The following is a 22,274-nucleotide window of genomic DNA, read 5'->3' on the forward strand; positions in this document are numbered from 1 at the left end:
CTTATAATCCTGAAAATATGTAATATAAAAGCCAAATTAAAAAATGAACGTTTCTCTAAATCTTGGCCATGCCAGAGTAATTAAATTTTCTTCAAATACTTTTTTTTTAAATGAAGCTATTAAATATATCTCTTCAACAGCCAGGAGCCTAGACAACATTTAATATCTGAATAGGGAAAGGACAAAATCTACACTTTTTTTAATTACACAAAATTGGAGGACACTGTTATGAAAGTAAATAGTATTTTATGAAATGCATTATCTTCAGACCCACCAACATTGACAACTTTGTCAGACACTGGGCTATATTTCCAACCTCTCACAGTCACAAAGAAGCAAATCAGTATCTTCAGATGAAATAACATGGGTCTTGAAAATTGGCCTGACTGTTTCAACAACTAACTGCATCTCCTCCAAACCAGTGGAATTTGAAGTTGTCATAATTGGAAAAAATCTTAGGTCAATTTGGCTGATTGAGCACAATGAATTCTTTATTTTCATCATCACAAGAAACAATTACTTCTCCACTTAATTGTCTTAACCCTTGCATGCCATTGAAAGGGAATACGTCAATAATAAATACCACTACCAAACATTTTTTATACTTATATACAAATTCCACACAGTTGTAATTGGTAACATTCCCTCCAGGCTGCATGACTATATAGCTGCTGGGAAGTTCTCCACATGTCATTCACCATGCTCACTGAAGATTTCCACTTCCACAAGTTACTACTATTCATGGACCTCAGAGGTCCACTCAGGAAGGAAAATTAGGCATGACCTTATAGACATTTATAAGATCATGAGGGGTACAGTAAAGGTGAATGGCAGGTGTTTTTTTTTCCATAGGGTGGGGGACTTCAGGTCCATGGGGCATATCTTTAAGGTGAGAGGAGAAAGATTTAATAAAGACATGGGGGGCAACCTTTTTACACAGGGAGTGGTTCATGCATAAATGGATCTATGTTTCGGCTCAGGACTCTTCTTCAGAAATGTAGGAGGGGGAAGGGAGCTCTGAAATAAATAGGGGAGGGGTGGGGCTGGGGAAGGTAGGTAGGATGGTGATAACGACGTGTGGAGCTGGATGAACACAGCAGGCCAAGCAGCATCTTAGGAGCAGGGAAGCTGACATTTCAGTTCCTTTTATCTCCTTCAATCGTAGGTAGGATAGTGATAGGAGAGTGCTTGTAGGCAGTGGCGGGGATTGGTCAGTGAGGTGGGAGGAGTGGATAGGTGGGAGAGAAGAAGGACGGGTTCTCTCAGGTCATGGAGGTGAGGATGAGAGGGATGGTTGGTCATGGAATGAGGCTGGGGATGGGGAGATTTTGAAACTGGTAAAGTCCCCATTGAGATCATTAAGTTGTAGTCTCCCAAGGTGGAATATAAGATACTGCTCCTCCAGTTTCTGACTGGTGTCATTGTGACACTGGAGGACGCCCAGAATGGACATGTCGCCCAGGGAGTGGGAGGGGGAGGTGAAGTGATTCACAACTGGTAAGCGCTGTTCTTTGACACAAACAGAGCGCAGGTGCTGTACAAAGCGGTCTCCAAGCCTCCATTGGTCTCATCAATGTAGGGGAGGTCACATCAGGAGCAATGGATGCAGTAGACCGCATTGGCAGATGTGCAGGTGAACCTCTGTCTGATGTGAAAGGTTTTTTTGGTTCCTTGGACAGAGATGAGGGGGGAGATGTATGGGCAGGTGTAGCACTTCCTGCAATTACAGGGAATGGCACCAGGGTTGGAGGGGCTAGTGGGAAATGTGGAGCAGGGAAATTGCAGAAAGAGCGGTCCCTACTGAAGGCAGATAGGGTTGGGGAGTGAAATATATCCTTGGTTGTGGGTCAGTTTGCAGGTGGCGGAAGTGGCGGAGAATGAATTGTTGAATCTGGAGGTTACTGGGTGATACGTGACGACATACAGAAATAATTGAGGGGCAGTATTAGTTAAATTTTGAGTTTTCTACATTTGCCTGTCTCATTTGTTTATTGCAACATATAAATCAAAGTGTTAGAGCAGCATTTTGCAAACAAAAACAAATCAATCCTGCAATTAGGAAGTGTAGGCAATGTGATGAAAAGAGCTCTTGATTGAAATGTAATGATGCCACAGATACATAAATTCTAAAGTGGCATTAGGTTTTCAATGTAGAACAGTGCAGCTTGCACTCATGCCAAACTTTATCCTATAGTGCCTCTAATGGAGATCCAAATTACATGAAAAATGAATCGGTAGTACATTTAACAAGAAAGTCATTCGTCTGGATTTTAGCCCAGCAGAACATTTCACACGCTACCGCTTTTTGTTTGGGGAACAGGGAGATGCCTGACTCATTTTGTTGTTGTTTCATGTCCACAGCAGCCTGACAGGATAGAGGCCTTTGAGGTGAAGAAGCAGTGTTGGGAGCAGGAGGTGCTTGGAGTATTTGCATCAAGCATCTCATTCATGAGGCCGGATGATAACTGGCAAGGTCCATTAGTGGTCAGGAGACTAAAGATGCCATAAACCTTGCTTTGAAAAGCCTAGCTTCTTGAGGCACTAGTGCTCACACGTGTTGAGGAAACTGATGCTTGCTTATATTTGTCCCCTTTGCAGCTGGATCTCTACCATTCTGTCCTACCTTGTGAAGCAGCATGTGGCTGAGGAGAAGGCACTTGTCATTGCTGTTGCTGCTGTGGTTATTGTCAGTGCTGCTGTTTCTTTTGCTGCTCAACAGAAGTGCAAGGTAAAGTTGCATTACCTGCCGCCTTCACATGATGAGCTTTGCAGCAAGAGATGCAGCTAAAGGTGAGTGAAGTACAAGATTGATAAATTAACAGGTAAAATTCAAAGAAAGTGGTAGACTTCAGGGAGATGTTAGCCTAGTGATATTTGATGTGATTTGATTTGATCTGATTTATTACTGTCACTGTACTGAGATACAATGAAAATTATTGTTTTGTGTGCTAACCAGACTAATAACACCTTATAACTACATGAGGGTAATTGATCAAGAATGGAGATATAGGGTTACGGCTACAGAGAAGGTATAGAGAAAGATCAACATTAATATATGAGAGTTCCATTCATAAGCCTGATAAAAGTTGGAAAGGAGCTGTTCTTGAATCTGTTGGTATGTGTTTTCACGCCTTTGTATCTTATGCTCGATGGAAGAATAAAGAGAGTATAACCGGGGTAGGGCCTTGATTATGTTGACTGCTTTCCTGAGGCAGCAACAAGCATACATGAAGTCAATGGAAGGAGGGCTGATTTTGGTGACGGACTGTGCTGTACTGGTGCTGCATTCATGACTGTTTGTAATTTTCTGCAATCTTGGGCACAGCAGTTGCCATACCAAGCTGTGATGGTGTTTCTATGGTGCATGTATAAAACTTAGTAAGAGTCATTGCGAACATGCTGAATTTCCTTAGCCTACTGAGGAAGCAGAGGCATTAGTGTGTGTTCTTGACCGTAGTATCAATGTGGATGGGCCAGGATAGACTCTTGGTGATATTTACTCCTAGGAACTTGAAGCTCTCAACCATGTCCATGTCAGCACCATTGATACAGACATGGGCATATTCTCGAATGCACTTCCTGAAGTCGATGACTAGTTCCTTTGTTTTGCTGACATTGAGGGAAAGATTGTTGTCTTTATGCCATGTCACTAAGCTGTCTTTCTCTTTCTTTATTCTGTCTCATTGTTGTTTGAGATCCAACCCAACAGTGATGTCATCAGCAAATTTGTAAATGGAGTTAGAGCTGAACTTAGCCACATAGTCATGGTGTATGAAATGTATAGTAAGGAGTTGAGTATGCAGCCCTGTGGGACTCCAGTGTTGAGGATTGTTGAGGAGCTATAGTGACCTATCATTTCTGATTGCGGTCTGTGGGTTAGGAAGTTGAGGAGCCAGTTATAGATGGGGGAGAAGTGTCCTATGTTCCAGAGTTTAGAGATGAGTTTGGTTGGAATTATGGTGTTGAAAGCAGAGATAAAGTCAATAAATTGTCTAATGTAGGTGTCCATGTTATCCAGGTGTTCCAGGGATATGCATAGGGGCAGGGAGATGGCTTCTGCCATGACATTGTTATCAGACAAATAATTGAAGGATTGGGTTTGAACCTCACCATGGCAGATGGTGGAAATTGAATTCAATAAAAATCTGGAATTAAGAGTCTAATAATGGCCATGCAACTGTTATTGATTGTCATAAAAATCCATCTAATTCACTAATGTCCTTTAGGGAAGGTAACAAGCATTCTTACCTGGGCCTCCAAGTGACTCCAGACACACTGAAATGTGGTTGACTTTAAACTGCCCTACGGCAATTAGGAATGGGCAATAAATACTGGCCTAACAAGCAACACCTACACCTTGTGAATGAAGAAGAAATCATCCAACTGACAGAAAAAACCAAGGAGCAGCAGCCTCTCATCTGCTATGGAAGAAGGATGCTACACTTGTACTCAGTGATTTTAATCTGCCCATTGGATAAATCATGTGGGCAAGGGTAACATTGAAGATGATTTTTTAGCGTGCATCCAGGATTATTCTTAGAGCAGCACATTACAGACCTTATGCAGGAACAAGCTATCTTAGATCTAGTAATGTGTAATGACGTAGGATTATTAAGAGACCTTATAGTTAAGAATCCATAAGTAGGCAGCATTCATAATAGAGAAGTGTTTCAAATTCAATTTGTGGAAGTCTAGCTCCAATCCAAAAACTGGGTAATCAAGAAGGCATGAAGAAAGAGTTGCCTAAAACAGGTGGGAAAATAGACTAAGGGAAAAGTCAGTGAATGAGCAGGGATAGGCATTTGAACAGATATTTCATAACTGCAAAGATTTATTCTGGTCAAAAAGAAGTAGTCAATGAGAATGATGAACTACCCGTGGTTAACAAAAGTGACAAAGGTGAGCATTCCAGCAAAAGCTAAGGCAATCAACAGAGTGAAAACAAGTAATAGGCCAGATGATTGGGATTTTTTTTAGGAACTAAGAGCAGATGATAAAAAACATGATAAAGAGGAAGAAAATTGATTATGGAAGTAAGTTGGCAATAAATATCAGAACAAGCAACAAAAGCATGAACAGTTATATGAAAAGAAAGAGAGTTGCTGAACTAAGTGTGAAACTAACAAAATGGATTGGAGAGGGCAGAGCAGTGGATGTGATCTATATGCACTTCAGCAAAGCATTCAACAAGCTTTCTTGTGGCCGACTGATTAATAAGGTTAGACCACATACAATACAGGGAGAACTAGCCATATGGATACAGAACTGGCTCAAAGGTAGAAGACATAGGTGTTAGAGGGATGCTTTTAAGACTGGAGGCCTGTACTCAGCATTGTGCCACAATTATCAATATTGCGTTCACTGCTTTTCATGATTTATCAAAATGATTTGAATGTGAACACTGGAAGTATGGTTAACAAGTTTGCAGAAGACACCAAATTGGATAGCAAAGATTAGGTTACCTCAGAGTACAACAGGACCTTGATGAGCCAATGGGCTGAGGAGTGGCAGTTGGTGTTTAATTTAGATAAATATGAGATGCTGAATTTTGGAAAGGCAAATCAGGGCAGGACTTATACACTTGATGGTCAGGGCCTGGGGAGTGTTTTTGAACAAAGAGAACATGGAGTGCAGGTTTATAGTTTCTTTAAAGATGATTCCCAGGTAGACAGGATAGTGAAGAAGGCATTTGGAATGCTTGCTTTTATTGATCAGTGCATTGAAGATAGCCTTTGAGAGGTCATGTTGCAGCTGCACAGGAAATCGATTAGACCTCTTTTGGAATACGGCATGCAATTCTGGTTACGCTGCTATAGAAAAGATGTTGTGAAACTTGAAAGGTCCAGAAAAGATTTACAAAGGTGCTGCCAGGGTTGGAGGGTTTGAACAATAGGAAGATGCTGAATAGGCTGTGGTTATTTTCCCTGAAGTGTCGGAGGCTGAGGTGTGACCTTATAGAAGTTTATAAAATCATGACAGTCATGGATTGGGTGAATAGCCAAGGTTTTTTCTCCAGGGTGCAGGAGTCCAAACCTATAGGGCATAGGTTTAAGGTGAGAGGGGAAATATTTAAAAGGGACTTAAGGGGCAACTTTTTGACGCAAAAGGTGGTGCATGTATGGAATGAGCTGTCAGAGGAAGTGGTGGAGGCTGGTACAATTACAACATTTAAAAGATATCTAGATGGGTAAATGAATAAGAAGGGTTTAGAGGGATATGGAACAAATGTTGGCAAATGGGGCTAGATTTATTTTGGATATCTGGTCAGCATGGACAAGTTGGACCAAAGGATCTATTTCCATGTTGTGCAATTCTATGACTCTTGGAGGATGCAACTGGGGAATTAATAATGGGGAGCAGGGAAATAACAGATAAATTAAATCAATTTATTGCATCAGTAACTGTGGTAAAGGAATTTAGAAACATTACAAAGATAAGAAAAAAACAAGTCGCTAACGAGACTAAAGGCTTTGTAACAGTCAGTATCACAAGGGACAAACTACTTTGATATATGACAAACTAATGGAACTAAAGGCAGATAAATTGGCAGGGGCTGATACTGCATTCCAAGGGTTTTAAAAGAAGTGCCTGAGAGACAGTGGATGAATTTGCCAAAATTTTATAGGAATTGCTAGATTCTGACAGAGTTCCAGTGGATTAGAAGATCATAAATGTGAACCTCTAGTTCAAGATGGGAGGGAGGGAGAAAGCAAGAAACTATCAGCCAGTTAGCTTAGCATCTGTCACAGAAATACAGACACTAGAAATAGGCCATGTGGCCATTGGAGTCTGCTCTGACATTCAAAATGATTATTGCTGAATGTTCAACTCAGTACCCTGTTCCCGGTTTCTCCTCATGTTCTTCTATCCCCAAAAATTATATCTAAATCTTTCTTGAAATCATTCACTGTTTTGGCCTCAACAGTTTCCTAGGGTGGAGAATTCCATGAGCTCACCACTCTCTAGATGAGTATATTTCTCCTTATCTCAGTCCTAAATGGCCTGCTCCATATGCTTAAACTGTGACCCCTCTGCTGAACTCCCTGGTCATCAGTAACATTCTACTTGTATTACCATGTCTACCCCTTCCTAATTCTTCTAAACTTCAGTGGACATAGTCCTAATTAATTCACTCTTCATACATCAGTCCTGCCATCTCAGGAATCAGTCTGGTAAATCTTCATTGCACTCCCTTTATAGCCAAAAAGCTTTTCTTTAAATAAGGAGAGGAACACCATACTCAATACGCTAAGTGTGGTTTACCAAACCCCTGTAACAATTGAAGCAAGGCATCCCTGTTCCTACACTCAACTGCTCTTGCTATGAAAGCTAACATCCCATTTGCACAATGCAACTACATGCTTACTTTCAGCCACTGGTATAGATTTTGTTGCACTTCTTTCTTTCCCGATCTTTCATTATTCTGATAATAATCTGTTTTCCTGTTTATCTACCAGAGAATAACATCACATTTATCCACATTATGTTTATGCTGCCATGCATTTGTCCATTCAGTCAATTTGTCCAAAACACATGAAGCATTTCTGCATCCTCCTCCTAGCTACCTAGCCTTGTATCGTCTGCAAATATGGAGATATAACATTTAGTTCCCTCACTTAACTCATTAATGTATATTGTGAATAGCTGGAGTCCAAGTACTTATCCTTGCAGTTAACCATTGCCATGGCCTGCCACTCCAAAAAAGACCCATTTATTCCACACTTTGTTTCATGTCTGCCAAACTTTTCTCTATTCTTGTCAGTTCACTACCTCCAATCTCGTGCACTTTAATTTTCCATGCTAATCCCGAAAATGGAACTTTATTGAAAGAGTTTTGAAAATCCCTCCTCCTTATCATCTCTACTACTTACGTCTTCAAAAGATTCCAGTAGATTTGTCAATTATAATTTCCCTTTCATAAATCAATTTCAAACTCTGTCTGATCTTGTCACAGTTGTCCGAGTGTTCGGCAATGAAATCTTTTATAAAGACCTCTGGCATTTTCTCCACCACTGATGTGAGGCTAACTAATTTATACACACACATACACCCCTTCTCTGAGGAAGGGTCACCGGACTCGAAACATTAACTCTGTTTTCTCCTCCACAGATGCTGCCAGACCTGCTGAGCTTTTCCAGCAACTTTGTTTTTGTTCCTGATTTAAAGCATCTGCAGTTCTTTTGGTTTTTAACTAATTTATAGTTCTTTGTTTTCCCTCTACCTCTTTTTTATTTAGGTAATGGGGTTACATCAGATACTCTCCAATCCATTGGAACTATTCCAGACGCTAAAGAACTTTTAAAGATGGTCATCAATACATCAATTATTTTCAGGGTTACTTCCTTAAGTATTCTGCAATGTAGATTACTGGGCCCTTATCAGCCTTTAGGCCCAACATGTTTCCTAACTCTATTTCCCTACTAGTACTGACTTCCTTCATTTATGTGGCTCACTAGATTCTGTGCTCCTCATCATTTTTTAGGACATTACTTATGTCCTCCATTGTGAAAACCCAACAAAATCTGGATGCAATTGGTCTGCTATCCCTTCTTCCCCTTTAAAACTTCTTATTCATTTACAGAATTCTTGTTTTTAACTGTGTGACACCTACATTTGACTTAATTTTTTTTTCCTCTTTGCATACTTATGGAAGCTTTTACAATTAGCTTGTCTGTTCCTGCAAGCTTATTCTTGTATTCTATTTCTCCCTCTTACTAAATCCCTTTCACCTCTTTTGCTGAGATCTATACTGCTGTCAATCCTCAGAGATGCCATTTTTTTGGATAATTTGTATTTCGTTTCCTTGGAGTAGAAGAGTATAAGGGCAATAGGAGTACACTAAAGAGGGATATGAGGAGGGCAAAAAGGGGACATGAAATTGCTTTGGCAGATAGGTTTAAGGAAAATCCAAAGGGATTACAGACAAAAGAGTAAAGAGGGAGAGAATAGGACCCCTTAAAAATTAGCAAGGCCACCTATGTGTTGAAACACAGGGGATGGGTGAGATACTAAACGAGCATTTTCTGTGGAGAAGGATATAGGAACTGGAGAACTTGGGGAAATAAATAATGATATCTTGAAAAATGACCATATTACAGAGGAGGTGGAACTGGACATCTTAAAATGCTTAAATTATCTGAAGTGTCCAGGTGTGTGCAAGCTACGTGGATTATCATGGGAAATGCTGGGTTACAAGGATACTATAGGAGGAACAGGGTCTGAGTGAATGTTCTTCAGAAGGTCAGTATGGACCTGATAGGCTGAAAAGGTGTAGGGATTCTATGAAGTTAGGCCACAGAGAAGTCAGGATCTCATTGAATGGTCAAACAGGCTGAATGGCAAGGGGTTGAATGGCCTATTCCTGTTCCTCTGTTTCTATGTTTATGTCTTCCTATGAAATAGTAAAGGGACTGCTTTAAAATCCAAGGATTGTGGAAGGGATTGCTATACTTTTTTTTAAAAAAGCTACCATCACAGAATGTAAATGCTGATTACACTGCTGTTTGTTCAAGCGGTTGGGGAAGATTACAGCAAAACAGAAAGGGAGACTTAGCCAGCAGCAATTAGCTATTAGTCGTGCGTGAGTGGTCACCAGTTGTCCATGACGAAGATCTTCTGCCTGCTAATAACTATATGATTGGCTTACAGGTAGGTGACTAGCTCAAGGGTGTGAACAAGCATTCAGACATCTGGAAAAGGAGACGGTATCTGTTTTTCTGCAATAGAAAAAAACCTAAAGCTTGAAGAAAGCAAGGTTATTTTCCCCACCAGTCACGGTGAGGTGTTCTTTTTAGCCAACAAGTCAGAATTTAGAAGTTGTCTCCTACAAATAAATGAAAACACTTGAAGAAGAGCAACTGAGGATCAGCAAGTCCTCGTGTGCCAAAAGGATCATCTCAGAGAATCCTGTTGACAGGGACCATTGAAAGTTTTCCCAGTTTTTCCTCCATCTTTTTTTTGCGTCTGCATGTGTACGCATGGGAGTTTTTAAGGGGGTGAAATTTTTAGCCAATAGAGTTATATTTTAACAATTCATAACTGTTTACTTGTAGCTAGAATCTACGGCTTTTGTATTTAATTGTAAAAGCAATGAGGATAACAGCAGTGAATTTGGAAACCTTTGAAACTTCAGTTGCAAATATATTATCTGGGACCATCTAAGCACATTCATATCTCAGACATTTTTCATTTTTGACATTTTTCTAATTTGGTAAATGATTTTTTATATGCTATTTGAGCTGTTACCTTGCAGTTATTTCGCAACTGCTGCAGGATTTTGCTCTGACACATTTTGCACCACTATGTGCAGCTAACGTTCAAAATTATTCTGAAAAGAATTTTATACTGAAGAATAACAGTGAACCTAGCAATAACAAACTGCTATCATTTTGTCATCAGCTTCATCAAACTTACTATTTTCTTTGTATTAACAATCAGATAAATATACACTTTTTGTTCTTATATGAAACGAAATTAAGTGTATTGGAGACTTTTCATAAAAAGCTCTGTTGAAATTACATTTGCACTCTTTGATGAGATTGTACGCTGTAGCATCCTGAGCTTCTAAAACCCGATTTAATTTTCTGAAATCTTATCTGTATATATAAACCTAACTCCTGTTCAACAGTGAAAACATCCAGTAAAACGTATGGTCATCCAATTAGTATTTCTCCACTACCTTGGAAAACTTTGTCATGTACAGTAAGTTATAAGCATCTTTCCAAGCTGTTGCCTAAATATTAACATAAAACATTGCATGCCAATCTGAAATGTCCATATTCTTGATCTACCTGAAGAGAAAACAATTATGTTACTAAAACAGTTTTGGTTTACTGCAACTATCAAATAAATTTATCCATTTTACTGTAAGGACCATGCTAGTTTCTTCACTCAGTGACTAGCAATGGGATTATTAAACCTAAACAGAGGAAAGATATGTTTTGTGAATAGGTTTATTTAGGACTTTTCCTTCAACAAAGAAAATGAATCTACACATATGGACAGAATTTCCGTAAAACCTCTGAAGTTTCTCTGGAACAGAAAAAGACCCAAGAAAAATACATTTTATTGGGATGTTCTATCAGCTTCATTAGAATTTCAAAGCATTTAATCTGCAATAAATTATTTTTAAGTTATTTTAATGTGTTTATGCACAATAGCTGAATACTACATAAAAAGATCTCATAGAAAACAATGGGACGAATAATCAATTAATCTGCTTCTAGTGAACTGGTTAATTTCTAAACTATGATCAAAATTGCTAAGGCAGATTCTATGTTCGTATACATTGCAGTTTTGTGGGAGCTTCTTGGCTAAAACTTGGTTGTTGTGTTTCTTACATTATGACAGTGATTGTACTTCAAAATTACTTCATTGATTATGAAGCACTTTGTTAGAACCAAGGTTGTAAAAAGTGCTAAATAAGGCTTTTCCTCTTTCTTTTAATAATACCATCAGAGATTAGAGCAAAAATGGTCAGCTCCTCAACCTTGTTCTGCCATCTAATGAGATCATGGCTGATCCAAAATTCCTTAAGCCGACTTTCCCACCTTTTCCCCGTATCTCTCAATGACCTTACTAATCAAAATCTATCTATGTCAGTCTTACATATAAACAGGGACTCCGCCCCTAAAGCTCTCGGTAACAAGGTATTCCAAAGACTCACAACTCTGAGAAGAAATTTAGTCTTCATCTGAGTCTTAAATTTGCATCCTTTTATTCTGAGATTATTTTCTCCGCTCCTACACCCTCCAATGAGGGGACTGATTCTCACAGCATTTACCCTGTCAACCCCTTTAAGATACCTTTCTGTTTCAATGTGATCATCTCTCAATCTTCTTAACTCCAGTGAGCAGAGTCCCAATCTGTTTATCCTTTGCTCATAAGAAAATTCCTCCATATCAGGGATCATTTTAGAGAACCTTCTCTGAACTGCCTCGCATGAAATAATGTATTTTCTTAAATAAGGGGATCAAAACTGCACACAGTACTCCAGATGTAATCTTACCAGTACATTTTACAGTTGCAGTAATGCTTCCTTATTCTTATACGCTAACCCTCTTGAAATAAGGGCCAACATTCAGTAGCCTTCTTGATTACCTGCTGTACCTGTTCTAGCTTTCTTCCTTTCGTGCACAAGTACTACCAAGGCTGTTTACCTTGCAACTTTCTGTAGTTTTGTTTCTCCACTTAATGTTGTTGACTGAATGAAGAACAGGTGACCTTCAAGAAAGCTTTCTGTGTAGTGCTATAAATCTTTATTATTCACTGGAACTATTACATTCGCCAAAGAATCAAAAATACATAGGTGGTAATGAGAAAAACTGGAGTGTAGAGTCTACAGGAATCATTTTACAAGAATGGGCTGCCAATGGAAACCTTGTCAACAGCAGACTCAGGAAAAATTTGGATCAGCACTAATTTTCACATAGATCCAGAAAAAATTGAGATAAATAATCAATTAATTTACTTTTGGTGATGATGGTTGAGGGTATAATTTTGGTCAGTACATGAAAAGAACTTGGTACTTATTCAGTAATTGTGCTGTGGGTTTATAATATCAACTTAAGTCAAAGGAAACGCAAATGAAACAGTTTATTATTTCATTCTAGGACATTATCTCTTATAACACACCACTTCCTCAGGTATATATTGGCATATCAATTTAGATTATTGAATAAGTTCTGCTGTAGTCAGAAATCAGAAGTTAATAAGTTATGGGCAGGATCCATTCTGGTATGCACTGCCAATGGGCAAAGCCCCTTACAAGCAGTGCAAATTTATTAAGTTGCTTCTCAGTAATGAAATGCTACAAAAATAGCACACATCTTCAAGTGAAGTCTGATAGTTCAGATCTGCCTAATAATTTTTTACAAACCATTGGGAAATACAGAGACTCCGCAAGAGGTAGATGAGTAAAGATAAGTGATTTCTAAGTACAGGCTATGATTATCACATGGGAGCCCAAGAGACTGGAATACAGCAAGTACATTAGCAGAGAGTCAGGTGATATCAGAAGACAGCAAGACAAATGGTAAGCAAAATAGGGGATAACTAGACGACAACTAGATCGATCACAACAGAATCAAGGTAAGGGAGAAACAATATCAGGAATATATAAACAGATTTTGGGAAGCACTGAAAGAGGAAGATTGGAACATAGCCAACTTCAAACAGAAGGCAGATGATCAAAATACAACACTACCAGAGGAATCAGAGCATAAATTAATGAGAAAGGGAACAAAGACAGGGGAGTTAAGAACATAGCTGGCAGGCATTTGTACAGTTGGAGCACTTCTGTAATAAAGTGACACAATGAATAATTTAGTTATTTCAGATGAGTGGAATAAGATCTAAAATGCAGGATGAACATCAACAAACAAGCACATCAGGAATTTTCTACAGTCAAGCCATACCCAAATCACATGAAAGATTTAATCCTGTCTGCCTGCCACAAACTAGTTAGGTGGTTAGTTAAAAATCACCTGACAGATAGATGCTAATGTGCTACTCCCTTCCAAAAGGCTTCAATTTTAACTTTGTTTTGAAGCAGGCAGCAAGGGCACCGACCAAAGTGTTGTGGAATCTTTCTTTAAAGACACAGATTGCGTTCCAGTGACATTATTAAGCAGAGACATGAATGGGTAAACAATTGTGGCTTTCTTGCTAGATGAAACTAGCAGTAAAAACACTGATATGATTCAACACACTATCCTCCTCTAATGCCTTGTTTCCACTGTCAGGGAAGAATTCATCGGATTGCAATACCAGCCGGCATTCCTACGTCTCAGAAGACAATAGACTGCACCCAGGGTATATGTCATCCTGAATTGAAGATTGTCACTGTCGCTGTAGAAGCCAATTAATATGTGGTAGTCCCTTTGACAGCTAGCACAGATGTATACAGAATTGATCTGAAGTTGATTGACATTTTTTTCCTTCCAGCAGGCTCTTCTTTTCCATCATCTGGTCTTCTATCTGTCCACCTTCTTCTTCAACCAAGGATTCCCCAGCTTGGTTGATAGGGCCCAAGGTCATGTCCAACCCATCTCCCACACTTTAGTCCTCATCCCCTCTCTTCCCTCTCATAATAGTACTTCATCCACGACCCCCCCAGCATCCACATCCAGAGGATCATTAGCCGTCATTTCCTCCGCTTCCAGCAGGTTACCACACCAGACATATATTCCCCTCGCTTGCCCGTCTTCTGGAAGGAGCAATCCCTCTGGGACACCTTGGTTCACTCCTCCTTCACTCCCAATATGTCACCACACCCAACAGCACCTTCCACTGTAATCACAGATGTGACATCTGTCTGTTTATTTCCTCCCTACTCATTGTCCAAGGTCCCAAGCACACTTTACAGGTGAAGCAGCACTTTACCTGCACTTCACTCAATCCAGTTTATTGTATTTGCTGCTTACAATATTATCTCCTCTACACTGGGGAAACAAAGTGCAGACTGGGTAACCGCTTTGCAGAACACCTACATTCTGTGCACAAAAAGGTGCTGAACTTCCAGTTGCTTGCCATGTCAACTCACTACCGTGTTCTCTGGCCACCATCTCTGTCTCAGGCTTGCTATTATGCTCTAGCGAAGCTCGCTGCAAGCTGGAAGAAGAGCACCGCATTTTCAACGTAGGAATCCTGCAGCCTTCTAGACTTAATATCGAGTTCAACCATTTTAGGGTTTAAGCACATTTCCCCATGCTTTCCCCCACCCTCGCACATCAGGCTCCCTCCACACACTACCCATTGTCAGCCACCCTAATTGACCCTGTGTACAGCTTTTCATTCCCCCAAACGGACCTTAACCACTCCTTTGTCTGTCTAACTGTTTTTCTCTCTCTTTGGGCTCTATCTCCACCTATCATTTACTCTTCCCCCTCTCCTACCCCATCTTCGGTACAAAAGCCATTAATTTCCTATCTACCATCAATTCTGAAGAAGGGTCACTGGACCTGAAACTTTAACTCTGATTTGTCTTCACAGATACTGCCAGAGGTATTCCAGCAATTTCTGTTTTTGTTCATAAATTTGGTGGCTGGCTGGTCAACATTCTGTTTAGGGTCAATGCTAAGTAACACCTAAAGGTGTCAAAGAAGCTTCAAACAGAGAGACAGCAATGTGAGATAATAAGATGGCTAACTAAACCCCACACATCCTCCTGCCCAATCTCAACAGAAAGTCATTTCTTGCAGACAATTTTGTCGTTTCCCTTCCATAAATGCATTAAACAAATGAAAAGACATTTCACCATGGTGTGTGTTGTTATTATTAGACTGCTGTAGACTTGAGTGTGTCTAGCAAGCCATGGAAATCACAGTTTGAAAACAGCCAGTAAGCTTTCATGCACCTCAGGGCGTAAAAGGATGAAAAAAATAAAGTGAGATTATTTCTCACTGAGTTCTGCAAACCAGTTTTAAAAAGAATTGGCCTACAAAACCAACAAGCATGAAAATTGATTGTTGAATTATCAATGTTGGTGCAACCCAATACCAGCTCCAACTTTTTTTTACATAGAATCGCTGCACTGTGGAAATAGGCCATTCAGCCCACACCTGCACATCTTTGGACTGTGGAAGGTAACCGCAGCACCTGGAGAAAACCCATGAAGTCACAGAGAGAACATGCAAACTGCACACTGACAGTCACCCAAGGCTGAAATTGAACCTTCATCCCTAATGCTGTGAGGCAGCAGTGCTAACCACTGAGCCACCTTGCCACCCTTTTCATGAGCAATTCAGAGATTAAATAACCATTTTTTAACTTTTATATTTTAACACGTGTAGTATAAGTGTTTTTTCTCACATATGACAATTAATAAACACTCTTTTTGTTAATTCAAGAAAATCTGGCTAAACTAGTTCTTTTTTAAAAGCATAAGTTAATTGGTTCTGGGAGAAAGGTATCCACAAAGGAAGATTTGTTTTTAAAAATTTATATTTTGCAACCAACTGAGGGTATAAGGTGAAGAAAAAGGAGAACCAGTTCCTCCATCTTCACTCAGGAGTTCCGATGAAGAGCCACTGGGCTCAGAACATTAACTCTGTTTCTCTCTCTACAAATGCCATCAGATATACTAAGTTTCTCCACCAATTTCTGATTGATTTTGGATATCCCATTGAAAACAGAACAAATTAATGAATCCCACCTGGGGTCTGATCGAACCTATAGGGAGCTTTAGAGGGTGGATGTTGAGAGAACTTGGAATTAGTCATCACTATTTGCACCTCCTCTGAGCTTCCAATGCAGAACATAGATATTGCCGTTCGCGCTGCATTGCAAACAGCAACTTCGATCACCAGACTCCACTTCATGGCCAAGCCCAAGTTTGCACAAACAGTGTTAGTCACCACTTCCATTCTGCAAAGAATTAGCTCCAGGCTCTGTGAAAAAGTCCTGTGCCAATATGCTGATGAACTCCTGCATGCTCCTTGACAGTGACCAATACATCTAATATTTTGGTAAATTTACTATCAGTGATTCTTTGCAGGCCATCCATCAAAGTTGTTTTCTGAGTATTCAGAACTTGTATATGACATAATTCCCCAGCTAGTTGGCACCTGGCCTGTTCTTTTGTCCTTCCCTGAGTGCAACCAATTAATGCCAAATGTCTCATCACATTCAGATCCGGTCTCCAATCTGTCCCTTATCTGACTTGTAGTGGCCAGTATGAAATCAACAATAATCTGATCATACATCATCACTCTTTTTTTGGCGCTTCTCCACTACCTGACCAAGTGTACTTATTGTCTATCAGAAAGCAGCACAATATTAAAAGTGTAATGTGATAGAGAGGCAGTAAAAGATGTGTCCTTACACCACCTGGAAATTAAAAAAAAACAGATGAGCGCATTGGGTGAGAGGAATTGGTATTGAATGAAAATAAATGTAAGAAAGAAGATGGACTATTAGAATATTCTTTCTTTTATAGTTTCATCCTCAATGCTGGCCTGGTCTCAGGAGTGGGTGTCCTAGCAATGGCAAACACAATGTTCTCTTTGGAGGCTAGGACACGAAGGCACATTTGTTACCCTCTAGTTAACTTCTGCTACTTCTGGTCGTGCACCACCTTGTCCTGCAAGAGAGAGGGAATGTGTTGCATGTTATGTTATCTGTTTATGTGATGTGATTGTCATGGCTCAATGGCTGGCAGTGTGTGCAACCTTTGAAATATAAACATGAAACTTGCTGCATCACTAAGTGTCAAAATGTGAGATTATACATGTTAACATTAAGGTAGAAATTTGATTAATACATGTCATTGTAAGGTTATGATTGGTGTTTTGCATTTCGAACAGTGGCTAAAGTCATTGAGATATTTGGTAGGATATGGCATTTGAAAATGTATTTAATGTGAAGCACAGAACTTCCTGTGACCCTGCATCTAGATCCAATGGGCTTGACTCCCTTCATTGACATCGATGACTGTCTACTTCCATTGTTGTTTGATAATGTGTCTTGAGGGCATCTGGCCATGTCATCTCTCCTTCTTTCCACATACTACACCAAATCTTTCATGGAGAATCTGAAACTTTGAACCTAAGAAGCTCATTGCCTCTTCTGCGGTAACATTGCTCAATCCTTTCCAGATTAGTTTCTCTTCAACCACAACACTTAGCACCTACCAACTATAATAAGCCATCCCTTTAACGGGTCCATGTTGTTTCTTTTAGCAGTGGACATTATCATTAAGTGTACCAACCATCCATCATATTGCTGCTGTTTCCAAACAATAAAATGAGCAATTAGCAATGCCCGAATGAAGAAATTATTTAATGAATGTGCTGCATGCATTGCAATCTACAGGATGGTACCAGCAGGTAGATGCAGTTCGGCCTTAGTGCAATCTGACCTCTTGTGCATCTCTGAACTGCTTCTGCTCTTCTTCCTTAAAAAAGACAGAATTAAAGTGAATACTAATTGGAAGCAAACTTTGTTAGCAACTCCTTTTTCTGTCCAACTGTCTTTCTCTCTCTTTGGGCTCTATCCTATCGATTACTCCCTACCCCATAGGACGGGTCACCGAACCCGAAATGTTAACTCTGTTTTCTCCTCCACAGATGCTGCCAGACCTGCTGAGCTTTCCCAGCAACTTTGTTTTAGTTACTAATTGGAAGCACATCAGCATTGAAAACTTTTGGCACTAAGGATAATCTCTTGCATTGATTTGTCCTATACCAAATGGAAAGGAGTCCAACTAAATGGTGATGAAAATTAAATTATTTGAAGTGTGTTTTCTTAGGCAACTTAGTTGCATGCCCCATTGAAATAGTGATTGGCAAAAATTATGTGAACAATGGGAGGATTGTATTGGAGTACATGACAAACATATTTTTTAAAATCTCTTCAACAGCAGAGTTCCAGGCAACATTTTAAAAGGGAAAAGCAATGTTTGTCTCAATCATTGATTCTGAGACAGTTTCACTGCTGGTCTCATCAGTGTTTTCCTCAAACATTAATAGATTGTCTGTAATAGAAGTAACTGAAACAAGCAGCCAAACAGTTTTATTATTTTTGTTTCATTTGTAGCGCTTTCACACAGCCAAGTTATTTAATAAGATATTTTAAAGGGCACTTAAGAATCAATACTATAATGGGTACAAGGCCAATTTCTCATTAAGGCATATATTAACCCTTCTCAGTGTGGAAACAATATTTAAGATTTAAATTTGAGTAGCAACTCAATATTGTTATCAGCTCTAAATTTCATGATATCCTGAATCCAAACAAAGTAATAGAAACAAAGAATTGTGGATCCTGAAGACCTGAAACAAACTGGAAATTACTGCAGAAAGTCAGGAAGTCTGGGAGGATCTATGGAGAGAAAGCAGAGTTAATGTTTCAAATCCAATGACGTTTAGAAAAATCTTCGGATTCGATCAAAGGGATCAGACAGTTTGCCTGCCCTTAAACCTATAGACGCATTATGTAGCCACTGTGACAGGGAAGGTTGGAGACAAGCCAGGTAGCCATTTTCAGTGCACAGACTGCTATAGAGCAGGAAGGGAGTACCTTCTTTTGGAGCCCTACGGCCATTCAAGGCAACACTTCAATAAAAATCAGCCGTCAACCCTTTAACGTTTCTCTCCACCCCACTCCAGCAACTCTAATGGGACCTTCTACCTCTCTCATCCTCCCCACTTAGGTTTCCCAGACAGGCCCATCCATAAGACTGGACTTACGTCCAAGGCTAAGCTACATGGCTTTTCTTCCTCATGGGCTGCCTACAGTTTCACCAGTGGCCACTGCTCAATCCTGATGCTCCTAGGTTTATAATCCTGCCAGTCAATTAGATTGATAAATATGTCTCTAGATGGGGGTAAAATTACCATTGTGTAACATTAAGTTGCTCCCAGCATAAAATTGCAGTGAGGCCAGCAAATTCTGAGTTGTCGGGCTTAAGGACAACTTTTCCATAAAGGAAGGGGGTTGGAGAGTACTTTCTGAAAAAAATCCAGCCCTGGCTTACATATATGCCCCCTTGATATTTAATAGCATTATAAGTATGAAATATCTCAAATATTCTCCAAGCCACCGTTAACAAGAAATCAAGCCGTATCAGCCATTTAATTATTGACTGTAAGAACAGACCAGATTGACTCACCCAACTTCTAATTCCCTTTCTACCAGCTATGAATCCTGTCGGGTGTGTGATGAAATACCTGGATGACTGCAGCTCAAACAATACTCAGGATGTTCAACACCTTCCAAGACAATTAAGCAGCTCCATTGATTAAAGCATTAAAGCATTGTTTCTGTCCAACACTACACAATGTAGCTTCAGTGTGTATCATCTATGAGACAGGCTGCAGCAACTTACTTAGGCTTCTTCAACAGCACCAGCCAGTCCTACTACTTCTACTATCAAGAAGAACAAGCATATAGATTTGTCATATCTCATACCCATCAACTGAGGTCAAAAGCTTTTGACTTGTAATAAAGACATAGAAGATGCCCCAATTTAGAGCAGCTCTTGGAAGAAAAGGTTATTCTTTTCTAAATTTAAAGCAGTCAAAGCTGTCTGACCATGATTATGGAGGACTAACAGATCACAGACCTCACAGGTCAGCCAGCAAATGCAGTGGTGTTCTACTTCAGAGTCAGAGAGACCCAAGGAGAAGAGTAAGTGCCTATTGGAATGTGAAACTTCTTGGGAAATTCTGAGAGAAGTCAATGAGTCTGGATTTCTGCAGCATCCGGATCTGCATTTTGAGTCCAAGATGAGGTCTCTGATGATCTGGAGAGACAGGGGTATTTAGGCCAACATAACAATTGCAGAAGTTACATGCCAGTTTTACCAGCAAAGTCCACATGCAACAAATACATTTGAGAAAATATTGATTGATTCATTTTCAGAAAAACAAACTATCCGCATTTAATACTAATGCCTTATTTTTGACTGCTGAGCCAATCTGGAAGATTTTACTAATCATTGACATTCGAACAAGCATTGAGAAGGGGCCAAGGATAGCTATTTCGTATATAATGTACCAGGACATAATTTGAAACTTTTTATACAAGATGCTATTTCAGAAAATAGAAAAATAATTTATTCATAAAGAAATTTATTAGTGAATTTAGAATATTCAATTATCACACATTTTATGCCATTATAGACCAATCACCAATTCAAATACAAAGCAGTGCCTGAAAATGGCATAAAAATTTGGAGCATACCATCTTACCAACATCAGATTCAAAACAGGCAAATTGAGGAGAAAATAAACAAGACATGCCAAGCAATTGATTCTGTGCTTTCAGGTAATATTTTTGAAACTATAGTAAAAGACTTACCACAGTCACTGAACTGGCTAGAGGCAGACATTTGTCTCTTCCAAGTAACACTGGTGAATAAAATAAGGACTATTATTACGTTTTGTATCTGTGGTAGATTGTGTTTGTCTTTGTAAGGGGGCATACTTCTATTTCATTTATTAACCAAACCTCAATAACTTGTGTTAAGTTGCAGTGGTATGCACAATTATTCAGATGTTAATACAAATTCTAATCTATTGCAAGTGCTACTAAGTTTAGAGAAATCAGCCATTTTCTTAAGCAATCTTGTTTCTCCTACTTTATAGAAGTTGACTTCCAAAGCAGGACTTTTGGGTTGCATAAAGATCAGGAACAGAGATGGATGGGACCTAAAAATATTGTCATAGTTGGCCTGCAGATATACTGACTCTGCTCCTGGCTCTGGCCATTTTAACACAGACTGATTTAGAACTAAGAGGGTTGTTCACCCCATTGTGCCGCAGTACTCCAGGCCCGTCTACAGACCCTTTCTGCCTGCCTAGTTGCAGGTACAGCCAAAGGCTGACATGTAAAGAAGTCTCCACCATTGTTGTCCTGGTGTTTTGTTTTGTTTTCTACCTAATATTTTAAAAAAACATTTTTTGAGAGAGCACTTTCAGGCAAAAGTGCTTCTTGGTTACTTACTGCTTACCACAGTCAAATTCTCCTTTTAAACTAGAAGGCCTCCTGCTTTCAGAACAGATAATCCACTCTTAATTGGACAGGGAATCTGTACTCATACAAATTAAAGTGCTCCTCATTCAAAATTCAAATAATCTGATTGCATTTGGGACCAAGGTCCCAATTTCTATTTCCCAGCCTAAAAGTGAAATTCAGCCTCCAATATCTGTTTCTACCATCGAGACAGCAGGATATGGGAAGAAGATAATGAAAGTTCCCTATGATCTGCACTGGATCATCATGTCTTAGACACATGTTCTCCTTTAATCTCTCCAAAGCATAATCTGGGGCAGCATTAACTGAGATATCACTTGAAAGGTAATTTACACCACAGTGATAAAAAAAACTTACAGAGCATTATAAACAAATACTAGATGAAATCAATCCAACTTCTGTTCATATAATGGTATAATAAAACGAAGAACATATTTCAAGATAATGAAATGTGAGGCTGGATGAACACAGCAAGCCCAGCAGCATCTCAGGAGCACAAAAGCTGACGTTTCGGGCCTAGACCCTTCATCAGAGAGGGGGATGGGGTGAGGGTTCTGGAATAATTAGGGAGAGAGGGGGAGGCAGGCCTCAACCTCTCCACCCCTCTCACCCACTCCAACCTCTCCCCCGCAGAACGGGCAGCCCTCCGCTCCCTCCGCTCCAACCCCAACCTCAACATCAAACCCGCAGACAAGGGTGGTGCAGTGGTAGTATGGCGCACTGACCTCTACATCGCCGAGGCCAGAAGCCAACTCTCCGACACCACCTCCTACCGCCCCCCTCGATCATGACCCCACACC

At 39.8% G+C, this 22,274-nt stretch overlaps 1 protein-coding gene across 1 annotated transcript in view; it reads right to left on the reverse strand.

Moving 5' to 3' along the window:
* LOC125466508 (uncharacterized protein C7orf57-like) overlaps positions 1 to 22,274 on the reverse strand; it is a 112,512-nt gene that overhangs the window by 80,262 nt on the left and 9,976 nt on the right. The window contains exon 2 of the mRNA XM_048561084.1: positions 20,800 to 20,849. Coding sequence (XP_048417041.1) covers positions 20,800 to 20,830 — 31 coding nt within the window. The 5' untranslated portion in view covers positions 20,831 to 20,849. The remainder of the gene's footprint in view (positions 1 to 20,799; positions 20,850 to 22,274) is intronic.

Source organism: Stegostoma tigrinum, chromosome 2 (assembly GCF_030684315.1).
Source record: "Stegostoma tigrinum isolate sSteTig4 chromosome 2, sSteTig4.hap1, whole genome shotgun sequence".
Taxonomy (NCBI): domain Eukaryota; kingdom Metazoa; phylum Chordata; class Chondrichthyes; order Orectolobiformes; family Stegostomatidae; genus Stegostoma; species Stegostoma tigrinum.